This window comes from Euwallacea fornicatus, chromosome 10 (assembly GCF_040115645.1).
Source record: "Euwallacea fornicatus isolate EFF26 chromosome 10, ASM4011564v1, whole genome shotgun sequence".
Classification (NCBI taxonomy): Eukaryota; Metazoa; Arthropoda; class Insecta; order Coleoptera; family Curculionidae; genus Euwallacea; species Euwallacea fornicatus.
In genome coordinates, this window is record NC_089550.1 from 2,302,286 (window position 1) to 2,324,868 (window position 22,583).

At 38.5% G+C, this 22,583-nt stretch overlaps 2 protein-coding genes and 1 non-coding gene across 3 annotated transcripts; 1 reads left to right on the forward strand and 2 right to left on the reverse strand.

Moving 5' to 3' along the window:
- Positions 1–1,255: 1,255 nt before the first annotated feature.
- Positions 1,256–1,337, reverse strand: TRNAS-UGA (transfer RNA serine (anticodon UGA)). Its single transcript has one exon. It is a non-coding gene; the product is annotated as a tRNA-Ser (tRNA).
- A 1,158-nt stretch (positions 1,338–2,495) lies between these two features.
- On the forward strand, positions 2,496–19,278 carry LOC136341358 (uncharacterized). The gene is made up of 24 exons (XM_066286252.1): positions 2,496–2,763; positions 3,993–4,217; positions 4,461–4,596; positions 4,860–5,131; positions 5,183–5,368; positions 6,030–6,306; positions 6,535–6,708; positions 6,763–6,837; positions 6,888–6,953; positions 7,003–7,244; positions 10,905–11,043; positions 11,816–12,081; positions 13,307–13,471; positions 13,768–14,044; positions 15,209–15,403; positions 15,460–15,590; positions 15,642–15,780; positions 16,845–17,014; positions 17,067–17,420; positions 17,475–17,622; positions 17,677–17,936; positions 17,999–18,194; positions 18,358–18,617; positions 18,675–19,278. Exons 2-24 carry the CDS (start codon positions 4,112–4,114, stop codon positions 19,151–19,153), a joined length of 4,713 nt encoding a protein of 1,570 aa, XP_066142349.1. The 5' UTR covers positions 2,496–2,763; positions 3,993–4,111; the 3' UTR covers positions 19,154–19,278.
- Positions 19,270–22,539, reverse strand: LOC136341363 (proline-, glutamic acid- and leucine-rich protein 1-like). Its single transcript, XM_066286267.1, has 9 exons — positions 21,989–22,539; positions 21,659–21,936; positions 21,365–21,600; positions 21,127–21,312; positions 20,972–21,070; positions 20,679–20,915; positions 20,492–20,606; positions 19,754–20,440; positions 19,270–19,695 (listed from the first exon to the last, which is right to left on the reverse strand). Exons 1-9 carry the CDS (start codon positions 22,290–22,292, stop codon positions 19,288–19,290), a joined length of 2,550 nt encoding a protein of 849 aa, XP_066142364.1. The 5' UTR covers positions 22,293–22,539; the 3' UTR covers positions 19,270–19,287.
- Between the last annotated feature and the right edge of the window lie 44 nt (positions 22,540–22,583).

The following is a 22,583-nucleotide window of genomic DNA, read 5'->3' on the forward strand; positions in this document are numbered from 1 at the left end:
CTATTTTGAGAAAGAATAATTAATAAATCTTATGCCCAATTTTACATCTTCCCCGATATCGCAACAATTAAAAACTATTCGGCAACGCCGTATGTGGCAAATTAAAGAGCTCAAGAAAGTGGTAAATTTCTTTTGATTTAACCAATTTTGTATCTCGTACCGTTTCGGAGATAGCAATAGAGCCACATGGCACTTGAGACACCCGTTATATGCGAGTTTTAGTGTAACGATATTTTTGTATTTTTAGCCTCGACTTAGTGCTTATGTGTTTATGTAAGATTTTTTTATTGTAATAAAAATGCAAGTTTTAAAAACGTACGTATAACAAAAATATTTGCGAATTATTTGTTCCCAGCACCAGTAGAAATTATATATTTTTTTGTATTACTTATTTTGGGTTTATTTTATTTGTCCTCGTTTACTGACCTGTGACGAAGTTTTCCTTTTCTGTTAGGAGTATAGTTCGGCATTTTTTCACTTCTACTGGCATTCGCCCCATTGCATTCGAAAATATACTGTAATTCAGTACATATATGTTTTATTTAAAAAGCGGTTTCCAATTATGTGAAAAAATAAGGAGATTGCGCACTATCGTGGTAGTGAATAATTCTTCCTCTAGCTTTTCTCTGCCTTATACAGGGTGATTCAGAACTATGGGATCAAATTTTTAGGGGCTGTTCAGTACAACAATAGAAGGCATTTGAGTATAAGAACCAATGTCCGGAAATATCTCCCTAAAACGCTACGGCCTAATGATGCTTTAAGGAAACCATGTGCAAAAATGTGTTTTTCGAGTTTTAGTACGTTTTATTTTAACTTATTTGTACAAAATAACAGTACAGTAATTATTTATATATAATATAATATAAATATAAATACAATAATTGTAGAAAAAAACTCCCGATTTTCGTAACTTTGCTCTTCGTAGTTTTCCGAAAACGTCTAATGGCGGTTCCCGGTGGGACACCCTGTATATTGAATGAGTCTTACTTTATATATAGTAATAAGAGAGGTTTGTTATGGGAAACTCACATATTGTGAGTCAAATCTTTGGTGGGAAATTGGAAATGGCTTAATCAACACCCTACGTTTACAATTCAACGACTGCAAGTTTTTTTTGTAATGATTACACATTAGTAATATAAAAAAATACAAAATTACATGGACTATACTTTATTTGCAACAATTATGATAATTATTATAACAAACAAAAAATCACACAGACATACATTCCATTTAAAAAAAGAAAAAACTCCGCTGCGGACAGGATTCGAACCTGTGCGGGCAGAGCCCAATGGATTTCAAGTCCATCTCCTTAACCACTCGGACACCGCAGCTACGTGTTGTGGTTGGTCTTGGTAGTTTATAAGCAGGGTACGCAGTTGTTGCATTCTGTTGATGTTGATATTTTATTTCTAAACACTTGTTATATTAACTATTTACTTTTCGACTACGAAAAAATGGTATTATTCTGTAGCGGACCAAACGGCGCCAAAACTTTCTGGGAGCATTTCAGTGTGAAAATGTTTACTTATCCGCTTACAAACATTCCAATCGGAGAAATTCCTTTGCACTTTTCCTACCAACACCAAACACTTTTTACACCTAGTAAGTAAATGACTTTTAAAGCGCACATGCGATAAAGTGTTCCTTTCCAGCTACTTTACCACACGCTCATGAAAAGAGACCGATGCAAAAGTGATTTTACGCATTGTACCATAATCTTGCTGACAATTTCATTTTATTCAACCGAAACTGTAGAACATTTGTCCATCCTTGTGTCTCTTCGATTTCAGACGAAATTTCTAGCCAGGGGCGTAGCCATATTTAGAAATTATGGCTGAAGCAAAAGATTTTTTCTCTTTGGTCAACTTCTCGACGATGATTTATTTGGGCTAATCTAGCTCATCCAAGCAGACAATAAAATTAATCTTTACAAGAGACTCGAAACCATGTAGAAAAATCGAATTTTGTCGACTTATTAATTTATTTCCTCAAAATTACAAGAGTAACCGTCTGCATCAATTTCTCAGAACCACGACCTCCAACTGAAAAATAAACAAGAACAAGCCAGAATTAAAGTTATTGTTCGAGTCATCAAAAGCAAATTAACCTTTTTTAGGCCAATCGCTTCAGGTAGATGCATATTACCTATGTAAATCGCGTGGAGAGGCACACCACATATGAGTTACATGGAGACAGTTCCCTTTTGCTCTTGGGTTTACACCTATGTGCTACAACAAACTTCCGGCAATTACCGAAGCACAACAAGATGATCACATATTCTGCTAACAATAACCAATAAATCTTCTACTAGTTTAAATACAACATCCTCCAAAAAGCTCTTTATTCACACATGACTCAGGCTTCAAGACGATGACTCCGTCTCATTAAAAATGACCACTACTGGGTTGTATTTTCGCGGACCAGAACAAGTCAATTTCGATGTTAAGGCGAGATAATATGAAATTACAAGATTGGCCACTGAAGATCTTCGCAGTCTTCCTTCAGTTCCTTCCAGTTGTCCGTCATCGGTAGTCGAAGAAGACGCCCTTCTTCATCAGAGACGTGCGGATATATTTCGTTTCGTTTACCGCGAAAGAAGTGCGTTTCAGATTGTGGTAACGCTTGGTTACGGAACTGGTTTATGTATGGTCTAACCGAGTCGCAAGGGTCTCTTTAAGGGTATAGGTAGGGTTGTCATCTTTTCTAATTCTTTGTAGCTTGGTGAAACATAACCCAAGGAAACAACACGTTTCTCTGGTAGGTATGATAGTGAAGAGCAACGATTTCCCAGGTTTCAAATGAATATCCTCTCTTGTATAAAATTCAAATTCTAACATCCACTTTCTCAAGTGGCCGTTACAGGACAGGCAGGGTTGATCTTCATGACAAAGTTGCGAATACTAAATGACACTGATTGAATCCTTTAGAATAACAATATTAACATACTCATGAGCTTCACTGCTAAGTGCCAGATGACGAATTTCCTGTTCATCTTATCAGCAGGAACGGTAGCTGTGGTTAAATGCATCATTGCACCAATTGATCTCGTTTAATATTGGAGCAAAAAAAATTTCTAGTGTAAACATTTTTGAATCAAAAACGAAACTTATCTACGGAATGTTAAAAAAAAAACAAATTGATCAGTGTCAACTGAAGCTTCTTTAAAATAATTTTTATCCTTGTTTCACAAATTCCACTTACTCCAAACGCCAATTCAGATTACTAAAGTTAAGCTTTCCTCGGGTTTTTTCCCCTGAAGAATACAGAAATGTATCCTTAGCTGGGTATGACAGGCAACCAACGATACCTTTAGAGCTCGTGTTCGTTTACACAATCAATGGTGGAATTTGCTTTCGACGGTCTTGTGTCTCTATCCTCCTATGATCTATGGGAATTCGCGCACTAGAACTATAGTTGATGAGAAATTTTCATAAGCTGACCTTTTAGGTTGAAAATGAATTTTTTTGTAAATTCATGGAGTTCGAAGAGTTTTCTTGTTTGAAAGCTCGAAATTTTTTCGTTTTTTTAGCACTGAGGTGTGTTTTCTTCGCCTTAAGATCGACCAAGACCGGTTAGAAGAGATTTCTGAAATTTAGCGAATTCTCGGAATCTTATCATTCCTTTCTTTATTTTCGGGCCTTTTGTCTTTTATAATTAAGAAATGTTCCTGAATAACGTCTGCTCAACTCACTCGAAGTTGGTGGAAGAAACTCAGATCCCACGTATTTTTACACTATTCTTTTTGTTAGCCAGAAAAGGAGTTTTTTGTTCTGTTCATTTTTGCAATTGCGGTCCGTCACATCAAATGAAAACAGCGGAAACGATCATTACATTGCGCCATTTACACTTAAAAAAGCAACAATAAAGCTTAATTACTTCTCATTCAAGTCATAATAATCTGAATATGTAATAACTAGATTTTCAGATATTACATCTATTTTTTTAAAAGCAAAGACTTGTGCTAAACAATGCAAATTCAATTACAGGGGCAAATGTAATGCCGTTACAAAACTCGCAAGAAAGTAAACAATTAAAGGTGCGGTCTTCATCCGGATAATTAAGCACCTTGAAGATGCATTAACGTGAAAAACACTGATTTTGGACTATGGAAATCAATACTTTTTGTGTTCAACTAGTAGTGTTCAGTGCGTGCTGTCTTGCCGCCGCAACAGCCATCAGCATTGATGGTCAGCTAACCGTCATAAGAAATGGTGAGCAAATTTTATGATACACAAACCCACTTATATTATGATCGAAATATAGGTCCATGGTAAAAAAAATCTTATTTTAGATTAACTGTACTTAATTATACGAATTCTCTGCACGATCATCAGAAAATGCTAATGAACTTTATTCCGGGTGATGATTGGATTTTGATCTGTGTTTGACCTTAATCCGGCAGTTGTTCGCCACATTGGAATGAGACTAAACTTTGCGTATATTTCAATTTTCAGATTGTTATGAGAGATTGGCCATAGGGGAGAAACTGAACCCTACTCAAGTCTACAAAACGTTCGACCACAACACCGTGAGTTCTTGCGAGAAGGAGTGCACTCACGACAAGGATAAGTGCAGGGCTTATAGTTTCGGGTATGATCTATTGTTAATATCTATGCACAACACTGAACAGGTAGAAAAAAAACATGAAAATACACCCTGAAGGTCACCATTTCCGCTAATGATTTAAGACTACAATCACAAGCTGAAAATAATTGGTCCCGTTCTTTTGTTTTCGTATGCTTATTAGGTTTTATAACTTGATGACCATCAAGGCTGCATCGAGCAAAATACTTCCTCTTATTATTACAGTATATATCATCTCTATACCTGTTGATGACCTTAAGTTTAATTAGGATCGGTCCAAAGGGCAACGGCACCTGCCTCATCAGCGGTCAACCCGTTAAAGAAACTGTCGATTTGAAACCTATTGGAACAATCAGCGATCCAGACTTCGATTTGTATGTCAAAACGCTGGATTGTCAGATCGTCCTAGAACCGCCGGGGAGTCACCCAACCGTCCACAAGCCTGGCAGTAACGTAGGCTCGGAAACTACTCCTTATGGTGAAAACTCCTACGAAAACTTACCGGCTCCTTCGAATCACTATCACAACTCAGTTTCTGAAGGTGATGTTCATGTTAGATCTTGAGGAATCTTTTCGAAAGTTATGGCTGCAGGAGACTACCATGGAGGCCCTAGCAATGGAGGTAATGTGGACCACGTGCAGACGTTAGTAAGCATTGCCCATGGCCCGGATAGTGTGCTACATCCGATGCATGATATCTTGGTCGCAGGGAGCACTTTAAACCATGGGGATTCTCCTGGCTTGGGCAGCCAAAAATATGGGAATGGGAATGGGAATGGTGAGTAGAGATGGAGCGAGCACGTAGCGGCAACAGTGCGCTTCTTCAGTTTAGAAACTCCTACATCCATTTTCAGCTGTCATGTCTGACATCTCCCACAATTCTATTTAACAAAAGACGGTAGCTTTGTTGCCATTTTATTAATGGAATTGACTCTCCTCGGCACGTTTTTCCCGTTTTCGACACTTGAATTGTTAATATCCACACAGTTATGTTAAACCACCCTCAGGGCATTAAAACATATTTTTTTAAATTCTTTAAATTTTCATATTTTTTAGTTGTTTCCCAACTTTTAGTTTTTTCCTGTATTTTAGTGCCCTGAAGACGACTTAATTAAATAAACCGAAACGTAAAAAAAATTATAAATCCCCATTTTTTTTATTAATGTTATTTCCTAATGACTTGCTAACGATAATTACGTTGATTTCAACAAGTCACGAAACAGAAACGTATTTTCCTATTATGATAAAGTCCTGGTTGGAAGATAGTGATGTAGATAAATCAAATTGTCTATTTTTCCCAATACCTGTAAAAGTTGTATATAAACGACCAGTTTGCACTTTCATTGATCATATAGCTGTAATATACGAACGTTGCTGTGGCTGACCCAAGGGAAAATTAGAATTAATGCATCGCTAATCCACCCATACTAATCCTCTAGTTGTCAACCAAATGGAAGGTGACACACCGCCATTCACACCTCCAGCTCTCAGTCATCCCTATGGCGACCATAAGCTTCCCTACAAACCCCCACAGCACTACGGGGATGGCTTCGGTCACTCGCAAATCACCCCCTATTGGCCTGAGGAATACCCAAATGACAGACTCGGCCCCAGGCCGCCAAACCATCGAGATTATGTACCAGCTGTATCAATGGATCGCCGGAAATACGAATCGTACTTCAATCATCACAATTCATTTGAATCTGAAACATACAGGCAGGTGTTAGGTACTCGATTAAGGGCCGAAATATCAAAGTCCAGATAACTTTATCGGGAAGATAGTGGAAATTTAAAGTTGCAAATTGTTTGCGGTGCATGTAAATTATCTGCTAGATAATGTTAGCGATACTTTGATCTGTAGGCCCTAAAGGATAATAAGGCACAATGCTGCCATTCAAAATTTATTCGGAAAAAAAGTCCATATAAAGGTGTTCCCACTAACAGCCATTATGGTCCTTCGGAACATCCCTATAACTACTACGACCAGTACCTCAAGCCCAACCCAGATTTTCCCCATAGATACGGGTCCGTGGTGCCGCACCCCGATGAGTATAATCGCCCTGCAGGGCAGGATTATTTGTTCGTAAGGCCTAATTCGGATCGAAGACCTTCCTACGGGTACGTTCCAGTTCATCTTAACGAAAATGCGTCAAAATCTTAATGTTTATATAGGTCAAATCCAGCGAGCTTTAATAGTGAGCAACACAGGCCACACCGTCCCCCATCTGAGGAATACCCCAATCTGAGGTATTAAACTTGTTTAATCTAGCTCTCATAGCTAAAAAAGTTAATTGCAGGCCTACTCTTGATGGAGGATACAAGAGGCCCTCAGTTCCAAATTTCCAAGACTTGCGCCCTTTCAAGTATGCGATAAGTTCACCTCCGTCACTCTCATTACTTATTTTCCTATAGCCTAGCTTCCACGACCTCCTTCAGGCCTCCCTCTGCAAGTAGTGGACCTGAAGGTGCAGGACCTCCTTCCACGGAGCTGAGCAATCACTATGGAGTTGTGGATTACGGTAATAACCACCATGGAAAACCTGGAGAGCTGCTCAACGATAAGGGAGGCATTAAGGTGGTTACTGAGAGTGTGGGGTACAATGGGGAGAAGATTACTTCAATCATAACGGAACTGGCCAATGACAAGGGCGATGGTAAGTATTTTCTATAACAATTATTATAAAAACAATTACACGATATAATTGGTTTAGTAACTGGAAAACCCGTGCACATTTTCAAGGGTTAACAGAAGGCGCGTTACACCGTTACCGTAACAACTCATTATACCTACTAATTTTCTTATTATTTGGAACTAATTTATGAATTTAATTGCAACTACAACAATGGGGCAATTAGAATGATGGATCTCATCGAATGCAACTTATATCCGTAGAAGACGACAATAAACAAATTTTTTGCAACTCGAATTCTGCTTTGGTTGTTACAATTTTGGTACCTCTTGCATCACGAAGTAGCCAAAAAATCACAATGTGGTAATCCGATAACGATACTGAAGGACGCATTATATCTGTTTAAAATGACCCATTGTTGGGTAGTACCAAAATGCGTAACTAGTTCTACTTCACCAACAATCATTTCCAATATGTTCATCTATGTGTCTGTTGTGGCTGGCCACTAGAATATAATTCTAGATTTTCGGCGCGTCTCCAAAATGGATAAGAATGTGGTCAATGCTGAGTTGGTTTGAAAATTTTGAGAAAGATGTCTTCCGCTTCACTCCATTTTGGTCACTTTCTATATCTGGACTCTTCAAATATACGCTTTTTCCGGGGACAACTCGCAAACGACTGTAGCTTTAAAAACGTCTATCAACAAAAAATAACTAGCTACAAACTTTACACTGGGTGGTACTTTTAAGAATTAGCTATAAGTTGGGCGAAACGTCACACTGATATAAGAAAATCAGGGGGGTACTAGCCAAAAGTCAACTCATTGTAGAATATATAATTTTCTAATTTCTGTCACTTCTAAAGAGCAATTATCTACGCCCATGATTTGGTAAGCGGTGGTCCCTATGAATATTTCACACATATTTAAATTTCACACTTCTTGTGGAAAAATCAGTGGCGCACCTATTGCAAATACTAAAAACCAGTGATTGCTCAGAAATAGTTTCTACAGGAATTTCTACCATGTGAACCCAAAAACTTATTTTCTCTCGAGGAAAATCCTTTAAAGACTGGTGTCCCGGCGACCGGATAGTGTGAGATTCCCCGGGACTGCTACCAACTAAAAATCCCTGATTTCCCTTTTCAGCAGCCTGCCACGCCGCGGAACTGCCCCTGAGGGATAAATCGTCAGTGTCGAGGGGCCTGGGGATTCGCTTCTCAGTCGCTTTTGAGCCTGGGGTTATTGTCACTCTTGAGTGGCAGGCTCCATGCATCGCTTTTCTCAACTGTCACAGAAATGGCATTGCTACCGCAGCCCAACTTTGCTTTGCCTTCCAACATCCCTTAGAGCTAATCAAAGCTGAATCTAGTAAATTTATGAATAAACAAAACTAAGCTGAATTAGCTAAGGGTGAACAAGACGAACCTAAATTAATCAAGAGCGATATGATCTTGATCACACATGTACATAATCGTTGGAAGACACAGAAATTCGCTCCTTTGTCTACAGGCGATAAAGGATTGATCGGGTATAGGACCTTTAGCGAATAATCAGCTTCATTATAACAAACAATACAATCATTTCTCTTCACTTCGAAAGTGGATCTCAACCCAAACAAACCACCATTAATACTACAAATATATTCTCCCATCAACCATCATTGAACAATATACATACAAATTGCACACATCCAGCAGCAATTCATCAACAGCAACAAAAGTGGGTACCATCGCAGAAAAAGCGCACCCATCAAAACCTTGAATCTGGACGTTTAAAATCCACCCGATGTTCTAGGTGGTACCTAGTCCATCGGTGACATCTTCGGTCCGCGGCAGTTTCTTTAAGTGATCGAAACTAAATAGTCAAGTTATTAGTTGGGATTACGTAAAAGTTACTTTTGTATGGTAATTTTCGCCTGAGAAATTTTCATCACCCACATGGTCAAACTGAAACTGTGCGCGTTCGAATTTAGTTAATTATTATGGTCGGTGGTGGTTGGTGGTACCGCTAGTTGGTTTAGGTGGTAGTTTCGCGAGTCATGTGTTGAAAAAATGGTGTCCCGGACTAGTGGGATCTTGGTGTTGTGTCTCTTCTCCTTCTTCGTCCATGGATCTATTATCATCATCGAAGATGCGAAAGGTGGGATTGATTAAGGCCGATTTTCTAAGTTCCTTTTGCAGAATACCATACAATTAAGCCCTAGCTACTCGAATAACCCTTAAATTTTTTTTTCCCTCAAACTAATTAATTAAAGCCCTGTTGACCTCATTACATTAATAGACACACATGAGATTTCTGGGTGTTTGTCTTGATGAATGTAATTATTGTGTTTAATCACCACAAGATAAAGGAATATTCACACCGGGTATTGAATCATTGTTCTTATAAGTTAAAGGTCAATTAGTTGATGATAACTATCACTTGTATTGTTTTCGTGTCCTTAAGTGGTTTTGATAGTCAATTTTAGTCTGGAATGAGTTACGTGTCTCAATGGCGTTATTAACAAAGAAGGGGAAATTTTTAAAGCTTTCGTGCTATTTTTTTCTTTGAGTGAAGGAATTTGCATACATTGCAAAAAATGCGTAAAACCACCCGAAATCTTGTATTTTCTCACCCATTTTTGGAATAATCCAAATTAAGACGTTTTTTCTTTTTTATTTCATTTAAACTCTGATTCCCTTTGATATCCCCCTTTCTACGACTCTGGGTGAAATTTGTAACCTTCAAATGTTGTGGAAGTAACTGAATGCTTTGCACCGAATTAACGCACCACCCAGTGAGGTTCCTAGGTTAATTTCATTGAAATGCAATGTTCAATTATTGAAATAAAGGCATTAAATTCCGGCCTGGTAACTTGAAACCCTCAGTGTACTAACGAATTTTTTATGTTGAAATTTAATATCTCATAAATACTGGTATTACTTTAGTTCAGGACCCCTCTAGAATGATTCGAATTACTCCCATGAATCTCGAAATCATCAAATTATCATTACAGTGGCGTCTCTTTTAATTATAGACGTAACGATATATTCACATTAAGAAAAAACTCATTTTGAAACTACTCCCCATTTAATTTTCCTGGTAAACCCTTGGAATATTTCCAACCCTAGTGGTAAACTTTTATGAAGATATTTGAGCTATAAAGTGGCACATGAACAGTGGCGGTTCTTAAATTCCTTCATTCTGCCGAATTTTCATATTAATACTGAATATTATACAATCAGGTTTATTTTAATTTAAGACTCCCGATTGAAATTAAAATTAATAAATTATAAGATTAATCAGACACGGATTTGCAACGATGCAATAATGCCGGATTTCCGCTGCGATGGTCCAGGTGTGGAAAACTTTTCTCTTTTTATCATATTTTTTGCGTAGTTGGTTCACGATCGTGGGAAAAAGAATGTCCATAGCTCGCAAGAATGTAACTTAACGCACTCGATTGATTTTCACTCTTGCCTGCGCCTCGTGCGCTATATTTCACGCTCGTGCGTTAAGAGCTGCTTTGAAATCAAGCGATTAAGAACGCACTGGCGTGCTCCATGTTTTCAAAATGTGGAAAAAGTCATCTTTAAAGCTGGTAATTTTTTTATCTCCCCCCTGTCTTCTGAATTGTTGTGAAATGTGCAAATAAGGCAGTGACGTTTCATGGTAATTTACGCAGTAACAAAGTTTTTCTTCAGCTTGTTTTAGACGAACTATGGCCGGAAAACGCACAGTGCGGAGTCTCGTCCGAAAACTGTCCATTTGCGAGACCGTAGAGCAATGTCAGCAAGAATGCGGATTTGAGAGGCAATTTACATGTGAAGGATTCAATTATAGGTAAATTTTATGGCTAAATAATACGAAGACGATTATTGGTACTGTTATGGAGGAGGCTTGAAATGCTGCGTTACCGGCAATTTTAGCAAAGGAATTTTCGAATATGTTGATTCCATTGCAATTTCAATTTGCTGCGATGGTTTATTAGCTGCAAAGAAGCACGTTGGGCAATATTTTGTAGTTCAAAAACATCAATCCAGTGGGGGCTCCAAAATCAAGAAACATGTTGCCGGAGTTTGATGGGAATATGGGGACAAAATCCATCATATTATTGTTGATTAACGAAAAGTTTAATTACTTACAGAAGGTCATTACAACGCAAAATGGCCGCAAATGTAGAAATATACTATAAAACGTAATTAAATAGAATATGCACTTGTCAAGGTTTACCGACACCGTAAAACAGCTTTTTCAATAGTAGGCCTAAATTATGTGGCAAAAATGTCAATGATTCTTTTATAGATTAGCGGAAATGCACTCGGTTAATTTGCTAATGCGACAAAACTAATCATCGTTTAATTTACTATGGCCACGATAAAATTATGTCATATACCAACAGCATAAAAAATTAAAGCACATTTTTCCTAAATATTCCATGAGTCAAAATTCTTAAATTCAACACTGTTTTGCTGTAAAAAAAAAATCTGCGTTACCCCCCCCCCCATAAGGGGAGAGTGAGTGCATCTGTAGGGATTGAAACTAAACTAAATATTCCTTTTAAGGCTATTCTAGTTCAAAGTCCTCCTGCACACACATATTTCTCTATCTCTAGATTGGATCCAACTGGACGTGGCAAGGGCGATTGCGAGCTCTTGTCCTTACCTCTGTCCAAACTCGACATTAACAGAGAAATAATATCAGCCCCTGATTATGATTTCTACACGAGGGATAGAAACGCGCGACAAGTCGATTGCAGACAACCTCCGCGTGACAATTACTACCCTGTCGGCAGCTATACTGGGGGCAGGGATCGAGGGTACGGTTACGGATATGGATACGAGTATTATGAAGGGAATCGGAGGAATGGAATACCATATGGTAAGTAGGAAAATTGTGTGATTTGTTGATATGCGGAATAAAAAAATTAAAGTAGATTTTTATCTATTTATGGTAAGTCCCAAAGCAGAAAAAATATAAATTGTTAACAAGCAAACATGGAAAAAGTGCCGAGATAAACTTTAAGGTGGAATCTCGTATTACCTGGACACCTCGTATATTGCATAGGTATTATTATTAAATTGCAATATAACAAATTAGAATAAATAAATATTCATATACAGCAAACAGTCCTCACTCCTCACTAGTGTTGGCATACAACCCATTGTCTATATCCCATTCAAATATTACTTCATCCAAATATTCGATATGTTCCAATTGCTTTTCCACCAGGATTTTTAATATTACGGTCCTGCACAATGCATTAAGATATGCTGCCCATATTTCTGAACAGATGTATCGAGCTTCTGAAAGGTCTTCTAGTTCTTTTTCACCCTTCTCGATCTCAGATAGAAGGTTTTGAGTGCGTTCTGAAAATTGGTCAACAGTTCAACCGAGAAATAAAATAGATGAATGAACAAGGCGGTAATTAAGAAAAAACGTTAAAAAAATAAGAACAAAATATTGCTGAGGCAATAAATGTAACACGTCCAATTTTATACGTTACGTCAAAAAGTTCAATATTCAGGTTACTATTAAAAAAAATCGTATTTTCGAAGCACCCTGTATATTGACAAAGGTGTTATACTAGTGCACATTTCTACAACTTCTCTTTTCAGGTTTTCGTGAATTTTCAATAGGTCTTAAAGTATTTACTTATTGCAAATGAAATCTGAGTCCCCCTGTATACTTGAAATCGCGCTTGAACAATATATAATTTGTTAAAGTAGTATAAAGAGCGCTATAATATTTAATGTACTTCTAAGTTAGGTACTTGTGTTCTTACCAAATTGCGAATGCGAGATCGTTCCATTACCTCGAGATTTCATGGTAATTACCAGCTTCCAACAGTGAAGAAATAATAATTCATTAACATAACAGTTTGACAACTTGTGTTGTCACGTGAATAATGTGACGTAAATAAAAACGTTCCAATGTCTGCTTTGATATTTTGTTTACAGCAACGGATCAGCATTACGCGCAGCCATATTTAAACTTTGAGGTATCTTTGGCTGCCTACCTCGGCACGTTACGCAAAGACGTGTTCTTCCATAACAGCTCACGAAACACTAATTCTTAAAAATACACATTAACTCGCTTTTTACAGATAGACGCCCTTCAGACCTTGCCAGACCACTTCGCCCCCCTGTAGACCGCTGGGAGGGCGGCTACAGTAACCCCCCTCTGCCTCCACCCATACCAAGACCACGACCACCCCCTCTGCCCCTTTTACCAGAGGACCGAAGATCGGACTATGAAACCCGAAGAGGAGGTAAATATCTCCCTGGAACCTTTATATGGGACGTTTTGTGTCTACGAGTTACTTAGCCCTCACCTTAATCTTCTAGTTTGATTATCACGCACTGCCTTATTTAATGGTCTAAGTAATTAAGAGCCAGTTTTCAAGCACCTACCTTGTTCTCGCAAAAACTGGGCCTATTTTAATGTAGTTTAATTATGTGGTGTGGTTCACCAATGAAAAGTGTTAGTAAGCACACTACTCAACATTAAATAATAAAGGAATTTAATTTATGAAATATATTTAGTTTCATTTCTTTTCTTTTTCAGACTACCTATATTCACACGAATCACACAGTAGTCACAGTCATCATTACAATGAACACTCAGTAGATAGATACGGTTTCCATCCACCCGCAGCGGGATACCGGCCGTATACAGGTGCCCATTACCTCCCGATTCCCCCCAAACGAGTCCCAGTGATTCCCTGGGATTATGACAAGTATTCCCGCAATCCCCCCTTCCAGCCTCCAGATCCTGACGTTTCCAGCTACCCCCCCGAGAAAGGTTATTGGCCAGAAGGCTGGAAATATGGCTATAACTATAGGTAGGATGTTGGTATTTTGGTGTGGGGAGTCGAAATTGACACAATAATAACCGACGAATTTTAATAACCTATTTCAACACAATATACAGGATATTTCAGAATCGCTCGACACTATTTGCGGTGTATACGAAATCAAGCTCGTATACACCGCGCTATTACCCTGTATAGTAGTTGGAGACAATCTGCTCTTGTATTTACCAGCACCTATTATCTAACATACATATAAAATTTGAAAGCTCTCCCTGCAGTAAATCTAGCACAATTAAATAAAAACTCAATTTTTTCTTAACTTTTAACACCCTGTAGTTCCGTTAATCGATCGAGATCACACACATGGTTACATAAACTTTTTTCTTTATTTTCTTCTAGAGAATAGATACCTCAAATAAAACAGCGCAATTCTGAAACAGCCTGTATACAAGTTAGGTCCAAAAACTTGTTAAGGGCTACTATATGGAATTCTTGGTAGTTTCAATGTGACTCATCAAGAAGATAATGTCCATGGAAGTTGAAAAGTTGTCCAATGTGGTCTGCATCGATATTATCACTTAAGTGTAGGCATTGCAATGCTGATAGAGATCAGACCTGACTGTGATCAATAGGTGCCCAGAGTGTCCGTCTTCGAGTGTGGACTCCTGATGGTTGAACCTCTGAGACGGACACCGGTATATGACACTTTGGATTCTTCCCCTTGAGTGAACGTTCAGACATATTCCGCAATTTTTATATTTCGAGTTAGTGAAAACTGCGAACTTTGCTTTTCACCGAGAACATTTTTGGCACATTGTGATTTCAACAGATGAGCAAAAAATAAATCTTCTGTTTAGTTGTAACATGTTTTGAGTCAAAATCATAAGTCGACAGAAAATGGGTTGATGCGAATTAACAGGGGTGTGGGATGGCTTTGGTGAGAACTGCAAATAATTTAAGAGGGGGAGCTAAGGCGCAGCAAAGAGAAGCTCTGCGGAGAAATGGACTCGTTTCGAAATCCAGCATCTGGGCTCAACTGCTGAGCTCATAAAAAGAAAATCACTTAACACCCGCAAAGAATACGTTACACTTAGTGACCTTCTTGAATACCACTTAGGTCAATTTGACAAAGAGAATCTGCTTGGTCTTTTCATATTTGCCCTCTAACTATGATATCACTTAACTCTTTGACAGATATGAGAATCCTCATCCCCACTACTACATCCCCAAAAGGCCTGCGAAACCTCCTCATAAGCAACCTGATTCTTGGGGCCAGTATGGGGGCAGCTACGGCACTAGCGGCTATCAGCTACAATACCAGGGTTATGGAAAATCTAACAGTTACGATTACTGGGGCTTCGATAAATTTAATGGCGAACATGCCCTCATGTAGGGGCTTGAGCAGTCTTCAGTACTTTAAAAACTAAAATTAATATTTGTTGCAGTTCTGGAGTTTCGCCTGCACTTGATGGTTCCTATTTGCCAACGCCACGTCCTCACGGGTACCTACCCACGGGGTACGACCAAGATAATGGGATCGTGCCTCTACCTTCCGGACACAAGTCTGTTAAAGATGGTAAAGCTAGTTTTGCAAAGAGGTCAAGATAACCAAGTCAATCCCTTGTAGAATGTTCTTTGAGAAGCGCCGCTGGTTTTCGCCTTCACAAGGACGTAGTCAAGAAAGTAATCACAGTACTAAATATTTACCATTGTGAGCTCTTGTGCGCCTATGAAAAGAAGTTAAAATGCGCTTCTTATGCCTTCAGGTACAGTCAGTTTGAGTTGATTGGTGGTTTTGAGGGTAGTGGGATTGGGAAGTGAAGGTGAAGGAAAAGGAAGAGGGGTGGGGCAAGGAGGAGAGGGGGTGTGGAGGATTCAGGAGGAAATAAATTTTCTTGGTAAAATGACACTGGAGTCGTTGTTAGGATTTGCATTGCTTGCTCGTCGAGGTGGAGCGAACTCAGCAGAGAACGGGAATGTACTGAGCACGATCGAATGGGTTCGCGCTGTCTCCTCTCGCCTCGTGAACGATCCATCAATAGTCGTTTTTTTTGGTACGAGTCAAAGAGCGCGAGGGTAGACGAGTCGGCAAAGTGAGGCGACTGAGTTCATTCCAATAGGAACTCGCGAAGTGAGGAAGAAATACTCGGGTAGTGCTCTCTCACAGTCCTCCTCATTTAGATTTGCCAGGAGGTCTCGTCGAGACCCTTTAGCGAGAGTGTATCGCTAGCATTTACAGGAAGATCTTCCCTTGCCTCTTTAAGCGGAAACTTGTCACTCTGGCGCTTTTATTTCTATTTAATTCTACAGCTGATGTCGTGACCGCTACCCTGTTTGGGATATTTAGGACTCCACTGCGTAATTCACCAGGGTGCCGAACAACTCACCTGGACGTGCTTCAGCCTTTTCAAAGGTCTTGTCGGCTTTGACATGTGGCCTTTTCTGCTGCCCCGGGGATATAAGGAGGTCTTTGCCCTTAGCAGCGGCGGCCCTTACATGGTGTCAGTCTTTTATCCAGATTAAATTCCAGATCTTATACAGTCTCCTGTCTTGGCACTTTACCGATTTTACCTTAATCCGCTAAGTTACCAGCCATTCCTGTAGGTCCTCTAGTACTTGCTGTGGACTTCTTAGGACAACCACTTTAGGTCGATGTTTGGATAAAATAGCTGTATTGTCACTAGTCAGTAGTTGCTCTAGAAATATCAATCGTGTATAAACCGCACAGGTGTAGCAACAGAATAAGTCATTGTGGCACTCCTGCTTCCAGGTCCTTGGAGGCGGAACCCACGTTACCTACTGCAGATGTTCCATACGGTTTTGTTTTCAGATACACTGCCTTGAAACCGCCAGCACATAATTGCTATTTGAGCTCCAGAAATTACAAAGAACTGGACTATTACACTGACTTGGAGCCTGATAAAGACTACGATATTTACACTATGAACAATCGAGAAAAATGTTTAGAGTTTTCGGATATTCCTGAAAGAGATGACAGCGGTCAGTATAGGCATGAAGATTAATTCTTGCAGTGATCCTTTAAATATTTCAGATTGCTTTTGGAGAGTCCGAAGTGGTCAAAGGCTGGATAACTCCATAGTGCGCGATTCTCTAACTGTCAAATCTATAGTCAATTGTCAATTGGAATGCCTCAAATCCTACAGCTTTGTCTGTAGGGCCTACAGCTTCAGATACGGATCTCCAGTGATTGGAGGAGCCATAGATAATTGTCAGCTGACTGATTGGCCCTTTTACGAGCTGGACGCTAGGCACCACTTCATTCCAGAACCTGGATTTGAGATCTACGAAAGGGGTAGCTTCGGACACGGTTGTGAACCTAACCCTCTTGAAATAGGAGGGAGGATGAATCGACCTGTCGCGGATGATGGAGCGAAATTGGATCAAAGTGCTGGAAAATTTGTATTAATTAAAAATTCTTCATTTAATTAATTTCTTTTAGTATGCTATGAAGGTTTTGGATCAGCCTCCAAGTTGCTCCCTCAAGCGATAGTCAAACGTTTGTGGGTGCCCACGGAGCAAGACTGCAAAAAGGAGTGCTCTAAACTCCGAGAAGACACCTTGTTCAATTGTATGACGCTCAGTTTTTTGTAAGTTAGTAGTTTTGGATCAACCCACTAAGGTTCATGAACACGTTTCTACAGGACTGAAAGTTCGAAAGTGGGCCCTAACTGCCTTTTATCGGATATAATGCAAAGGGACTTGTTACCCAATGTGGATTTCATTCACGATCCTAACTCCTGGATGTTTTCTTGGGATAATCATAATCCAGGATGCGTTGCTTTGGCACATAAGCCTGTTCATGGTGGTGGAGGAGGAGCGAGCGGCGGCAGCGGCGGAAGCGGAGGAGAAGGAGGAGGTGGATCGGACGGAGGAAGCATTGATCATCACACAGAAGGAAAAGGTGAGATTTGTTAAGGAAAATAACAAAGAAAACCTTATTTCTTTTAACCCCTCGTTTTTCAGACATCCTTGATCCCTTGAATGTGTTTAAAATATACAGTGTAAGTGGTTGGCCTTGTAAACGTGGAACTAAATGCAGAGAAAACAAGCTCGCTGGCTTCTGGTACTGTGATTTAGAGGGGGGTTCAAGAGACGCTTGGGACTATTGCTGCAGTCCTGATCATCACTGCGGATTTTCTAATGGCTACTCCTATTCATGGTTGGTAACGCATTAACATCACAAACATTTTATACATAGGGTGATTTTCTGACATGTTTATTAAAAAAAGACAAAAAAAATACTTTATATTATGCAGGGTAGCCGGAAATGGCAAACACGCTGCATATATCTAACTAACGTTTTTGAATGTCTACTCCAAAAGGTGCTACGTGGGAGCGTTCAAAACTCAATGGCGCAAGTGCAGCGACCTATACTACCCGTACTATCTCCACAATGCAATCGACCGCTTTGATAAAGACAAAACTCCTTGGGATTCCTCTGGAGGTTACCCTCCTCCTCCGCACAGCCAGGGATTCCGTCCTGATAGACCCAATGCTCCAGTGCAACCTCCTCTGCCAAATCCTAGCCTAGATCATTATGAGGAACAATTTAATAATGAATTTTTAAATCCTCCTAAACCAGGTGACATTATAAAGGTCGTTATCATTGTTTGAAAAACACTTGAGAAATTTTGTGCAGGTGGTTTCGGTCAACCAAAAAGGTGGCCAGTGGCCTATCTGCATAAGGAGCTTCCTCCTGACGTAAATTCAACTACCGAAGATGATTCCAGAAGTTCCAGGGCTGATAATTCTGCAGAGGCTATTAAAAGCCTAATAACCGTCCTCAATAATACGAATTTCCAGTACAACGTCTCCAATATTGGAAATAAGTCAGATGATACGCTTTACGTGAAGATTCCCTTGCCAGGTATGAGCGGCCCCATCGATTTAAGTACCACCGCAGAACCTACTCGTAGTAGTCGAATGGTGGACATAGCGAGAATGCAGTTTGAAGCAGGGAAACAGCAAGAATTACCCTCAAGGGAAAGAAAATCCTTGCCTTTCGATGAAAAATTTTTTAGGATTCGTGGTGACAAAAGAGAGTTTAGAGCCCCATCAGTGTATCGAAGAGGTTTTGTAACTAGGACTAATTTAACTTCCGGTACCAGAGGCTTTTGATTGGGTTTTTTTACCTTATTGCTTATTAGGGCATTAACTTGTATATTTACTTTATTATATAAATTTTAATTTTTGATTAATTAAAAACGTTAAGAGAATCGAAATAAAAGACAACAAAACATTTATTCACTTTATTAATAATCATCCCTAACCTCATCCACAAAGGAATCTTCTTCCAAATAACTTTCATCAGGATCCTTTTCCTCTCCTTTAAGATCATTTTTTGAAGACACTTCATTTTCATCTATAATTTTAGCTTTCTTTGCCACAGGTTCTTCAGAATCTCTTTCGCGATTCTTTGCTGATCTTTCAACTACTTCACTACCAATGTCAACATTTTCAGTAATCAGAGACGTATCAGCATAATTTCCCATAGTAATTTCTTCTTCAGCTTTCAGTAATTCTTCTCCGACTTGTGGTAATACAGTTTCTTCAGAAGCACCCATTACATCTTTTATTTCTTCTGAAACTTGAGATATCGTTGTCTCAAAAGACTTTGGAAGCTCTATTGTGTTTTGATTCTTAGGTGAGGTTTCAGTATCCTAAAATAAAACATTACAATAAAAAAAAATAGATATTCCAGTTTATTTCAAATACAACCTCTTCTCCATTAGCTTCACCGTCATCGTCTGGGTCCTCTTCAATACTTCCTAAGCTAACATTGTGATGAAACTCACCCTCTAAAACTTCATTTCCATCTTCGCTTGGAGCTGTGACAACTGGGTTCTCAAAAACATTCAAATTATCATTGATCTTCTTAGCTTCTTCATCTCCCACTTCTTGAAATTTAAAATCTTCACATCTCGCTCCTTTCTCGCTAAGCCCATCATCTATGGTGGACCAGTCTGACTCAGTAAATCTCACTTGATATGAAGTTTTATCGGAACATCCATCGCTGTGTTGATCGTCAACAGAAACATTTTCTATAGACTCAACTAAACCAGCACTACCACTTTCAGAAGCTTCAATAACTTCTTCCTCCTCCTCCACAACACCTTCTTTTTCAATTCCCATATAAAGGGAAGGACATATGGGTTGGCAAAAACTCTCTAAAACCCTGAGACATTCTTGACATGTAGCCGCAATAAAGTGATTTCTATCGTTGGCCCCCACATTCAATATATCAAGTGTGGTGTGGAGGGGTGGTAATATAGAAAGGGTGTTTTGGCTATAAAGTGCAGATAGAAGTTTGTAAAGTTTGATTTGGTTTTCAGGGTTGTTGTATGGTGGAAGAAGCTGACCTGATTGAATGCTAATTAGAGAGGTGAAGATTGATTTGTAAAGGTCCTATAGAAATTTCAGTAAATATTAATGTTTTTAACCTACACATCAAAATACCTTAAGTAGAGTTGATTTAATGTTCAGTTTTGAGCACTCCAAAATCCTTCTTAGTGCTTCTAAAGCGTATTTGCAAGTAGATACTGAGGATGATTGCTTCTGGTCAGATGGCAACCTTCAAAAGTTGAAAAATAATCTTTAAGAAATGTTTGTTTTTAGATTGAGAATCATGGAAGCCTAAACTTACCCACTAGATTTATTTCCACTTGAAATTATTCTATTTGTCATAGCTCTTCTTTTGGCTTTTTCGGACTTTTTGCTAGAAACATTGTCAATGGATATAGTCAATGTAGCTTCAGTCTTTTCCAGTATAATTAATGGTAAAATTGTTTCTAGCAATCGCGATTGAAACTGTGGATGTAAAGAGCTTTTTGAAACTGTCAACCATTCACTCAAAGCTTTAAAAGCTGACTCTTGATATAAACTGAAATTCACATTTTGTAGCAAGGAAATAAAAAGTTTCTAAGTGGAACTTTTAACCTGTCAGATTTATAGCACTCACAGCTGCGCACCCTTTCAATACTTTCAACAATTGATTTGGAAATTGAATAAGAAAATGGTAAAAAATCGGACTGATACCTGCAAATTTATATTCAATTATGATCCAACACCTCTCACAATTTAATGAGAAGTACCAGATGATAAAAAGCCTGAACAATTTTAAAGCATAACTTTGAACAGTCTGTAGTTGCAGAGAAAACTGATAACTCTCCAAAGACTCTTCATTACTGCTAGAAATACATTTGTGATATTCTAAAAACCGGGAAACAGTCCCTAGAAGAACTTTAGGACTACTTTCTTTAGCCACAGGAAACCCTGTCCTAAAACACTTGATATGCCCAAATATCCTTTGAGTTCTATTTTAAAACTCACTTAATCATTGTTTCAATAAATTTAAAAACATTAAAAATCCGTCTCACAGTAACATCTAAAACAGTCTCTTCATCAAATTCAAAACTATCCCCTTCTAATGGCTCAATGTTACTGAATAATTGAGTGTAATTTGCACACAATTTATCATAAAGATTATGAGCAGTTTTGCACAGTTTATGCAAGTTACGAGTAAAATTTGCTTTGTAATTAGCCCCATGGATACCAGCCCCTCCAATCTACACAAAAATTCAAAATAAATTATTTGTTTGATGTGCAATGAGTAAATTTACCCACCTGTTGCAAATAATGGAATGCCAAAGCAGCATTGTTAACTAACTCAGTATGAGGAGAATCAAGGAATATCAATATAAACATTTCAATTTTTTGGCTGTGCACCCCAAACCAACTAGGGTAATAGATCATTGCAGTTGTTAAGGTTTTTAAGGCAGCAGCGCACTGATATGGAGAGACATGTGATGTTGTGAGACAATTATCAAGCACCTTTGATACATGCTCTGTTATGAATCTCTTGTTAAAATCAGAGTCATTATATGAGGCCTTGATTATTTTTCCTATTATAAGACACTAGTTAAATGGATAAATAAATCTTAAACAACTTCTTACCAATGAGTCTCATTTTTAATTCTCTCAAAACATCGTCAGAAAACTTGATAATGCAATGATTTATCCAGTTAAGCGAGTTCTCAGCTATAGTAAATGTGCTGCAACGGCTGATAATTAAATTCAAGTATTCAAGACCTTCTTTGCGATGCTTAGCAGTTGATAAGAGCTTGTTGATGATATTGACAATGGATTTTTCATTCTCCTCATGGGACAGGTTTAGATTTAATATGGAGGAGAGTAGTTTTTTTATTCCATCTTGTTTAGAGGTGAACAAGCCTTCTATGTGGGACGTGGATAATGGCATTCTTTGGCCGGAAGAAGCAACAAAAAGTTTGAGAATATATTCACTTGATGTAACACTACAGTTCTATATCTCTTAATAGGAATTTTTAATTATAATTAAATGTATTATTAATTAAAACATAAGTTTAAAGCTGTGTGGTTTGAGAGAAACTAAAACATGCGAATTTGAGGTTATGTGGCATGCGCTATGTACTACTTAAATAAATGTGGAATATGTGATACAGGTAGAAAAAGGACAATAGAGTACAAAATAGTTTTTAATAAATTGTTATTTAGTATTTCATTTGAGAAC

Bases quoted from the DNA above. Each gene is read 5' to 3' on its own strand.
- LOC136341363 (XM_066286267.1), bottom strand. From the start codon at position 22,292: ATGCCATTATCCACGTCCCACATAGAAGGCTTGTTCACCTCTAAACAA. The intron at 21,937-21,988 runs GTAAGAAGTTGT...GTCTTATAATAG, and splicing joins ATTAAAAATGAGACTCATTG to GAAAAATAATCAAGGCCTCA. The intron at 21,601-21,658 runs GTGGGTAAATTT...ATTTTTGTGTAG, and splicing joins CATTCCATTATTTGCAACAG to ATTGGAGGGGCTGGTATCCA.
- LOC136341358 (XM_066286252.1), top strand. From the start codon at position 4,112: ATGGAAATCAATACTTTTTGTGTTCAACTAGTAGTGTTCAGTGCGTGC. The intron at 4,218-4,460 runs GTGAGCAAATTT...TTCAATTTTCAG, and splicing joins GCTAACCGTCATAAGAAATG to ATTGTTATGAGAGATTGGCC. The intron at 4,597-4,859 runs GTATGATCTATT...AAGTTTAATTAG, and splicing joins TGCAGGGCTTATAGTTTCGG to GATCGGTCCAAAGGGCAACG.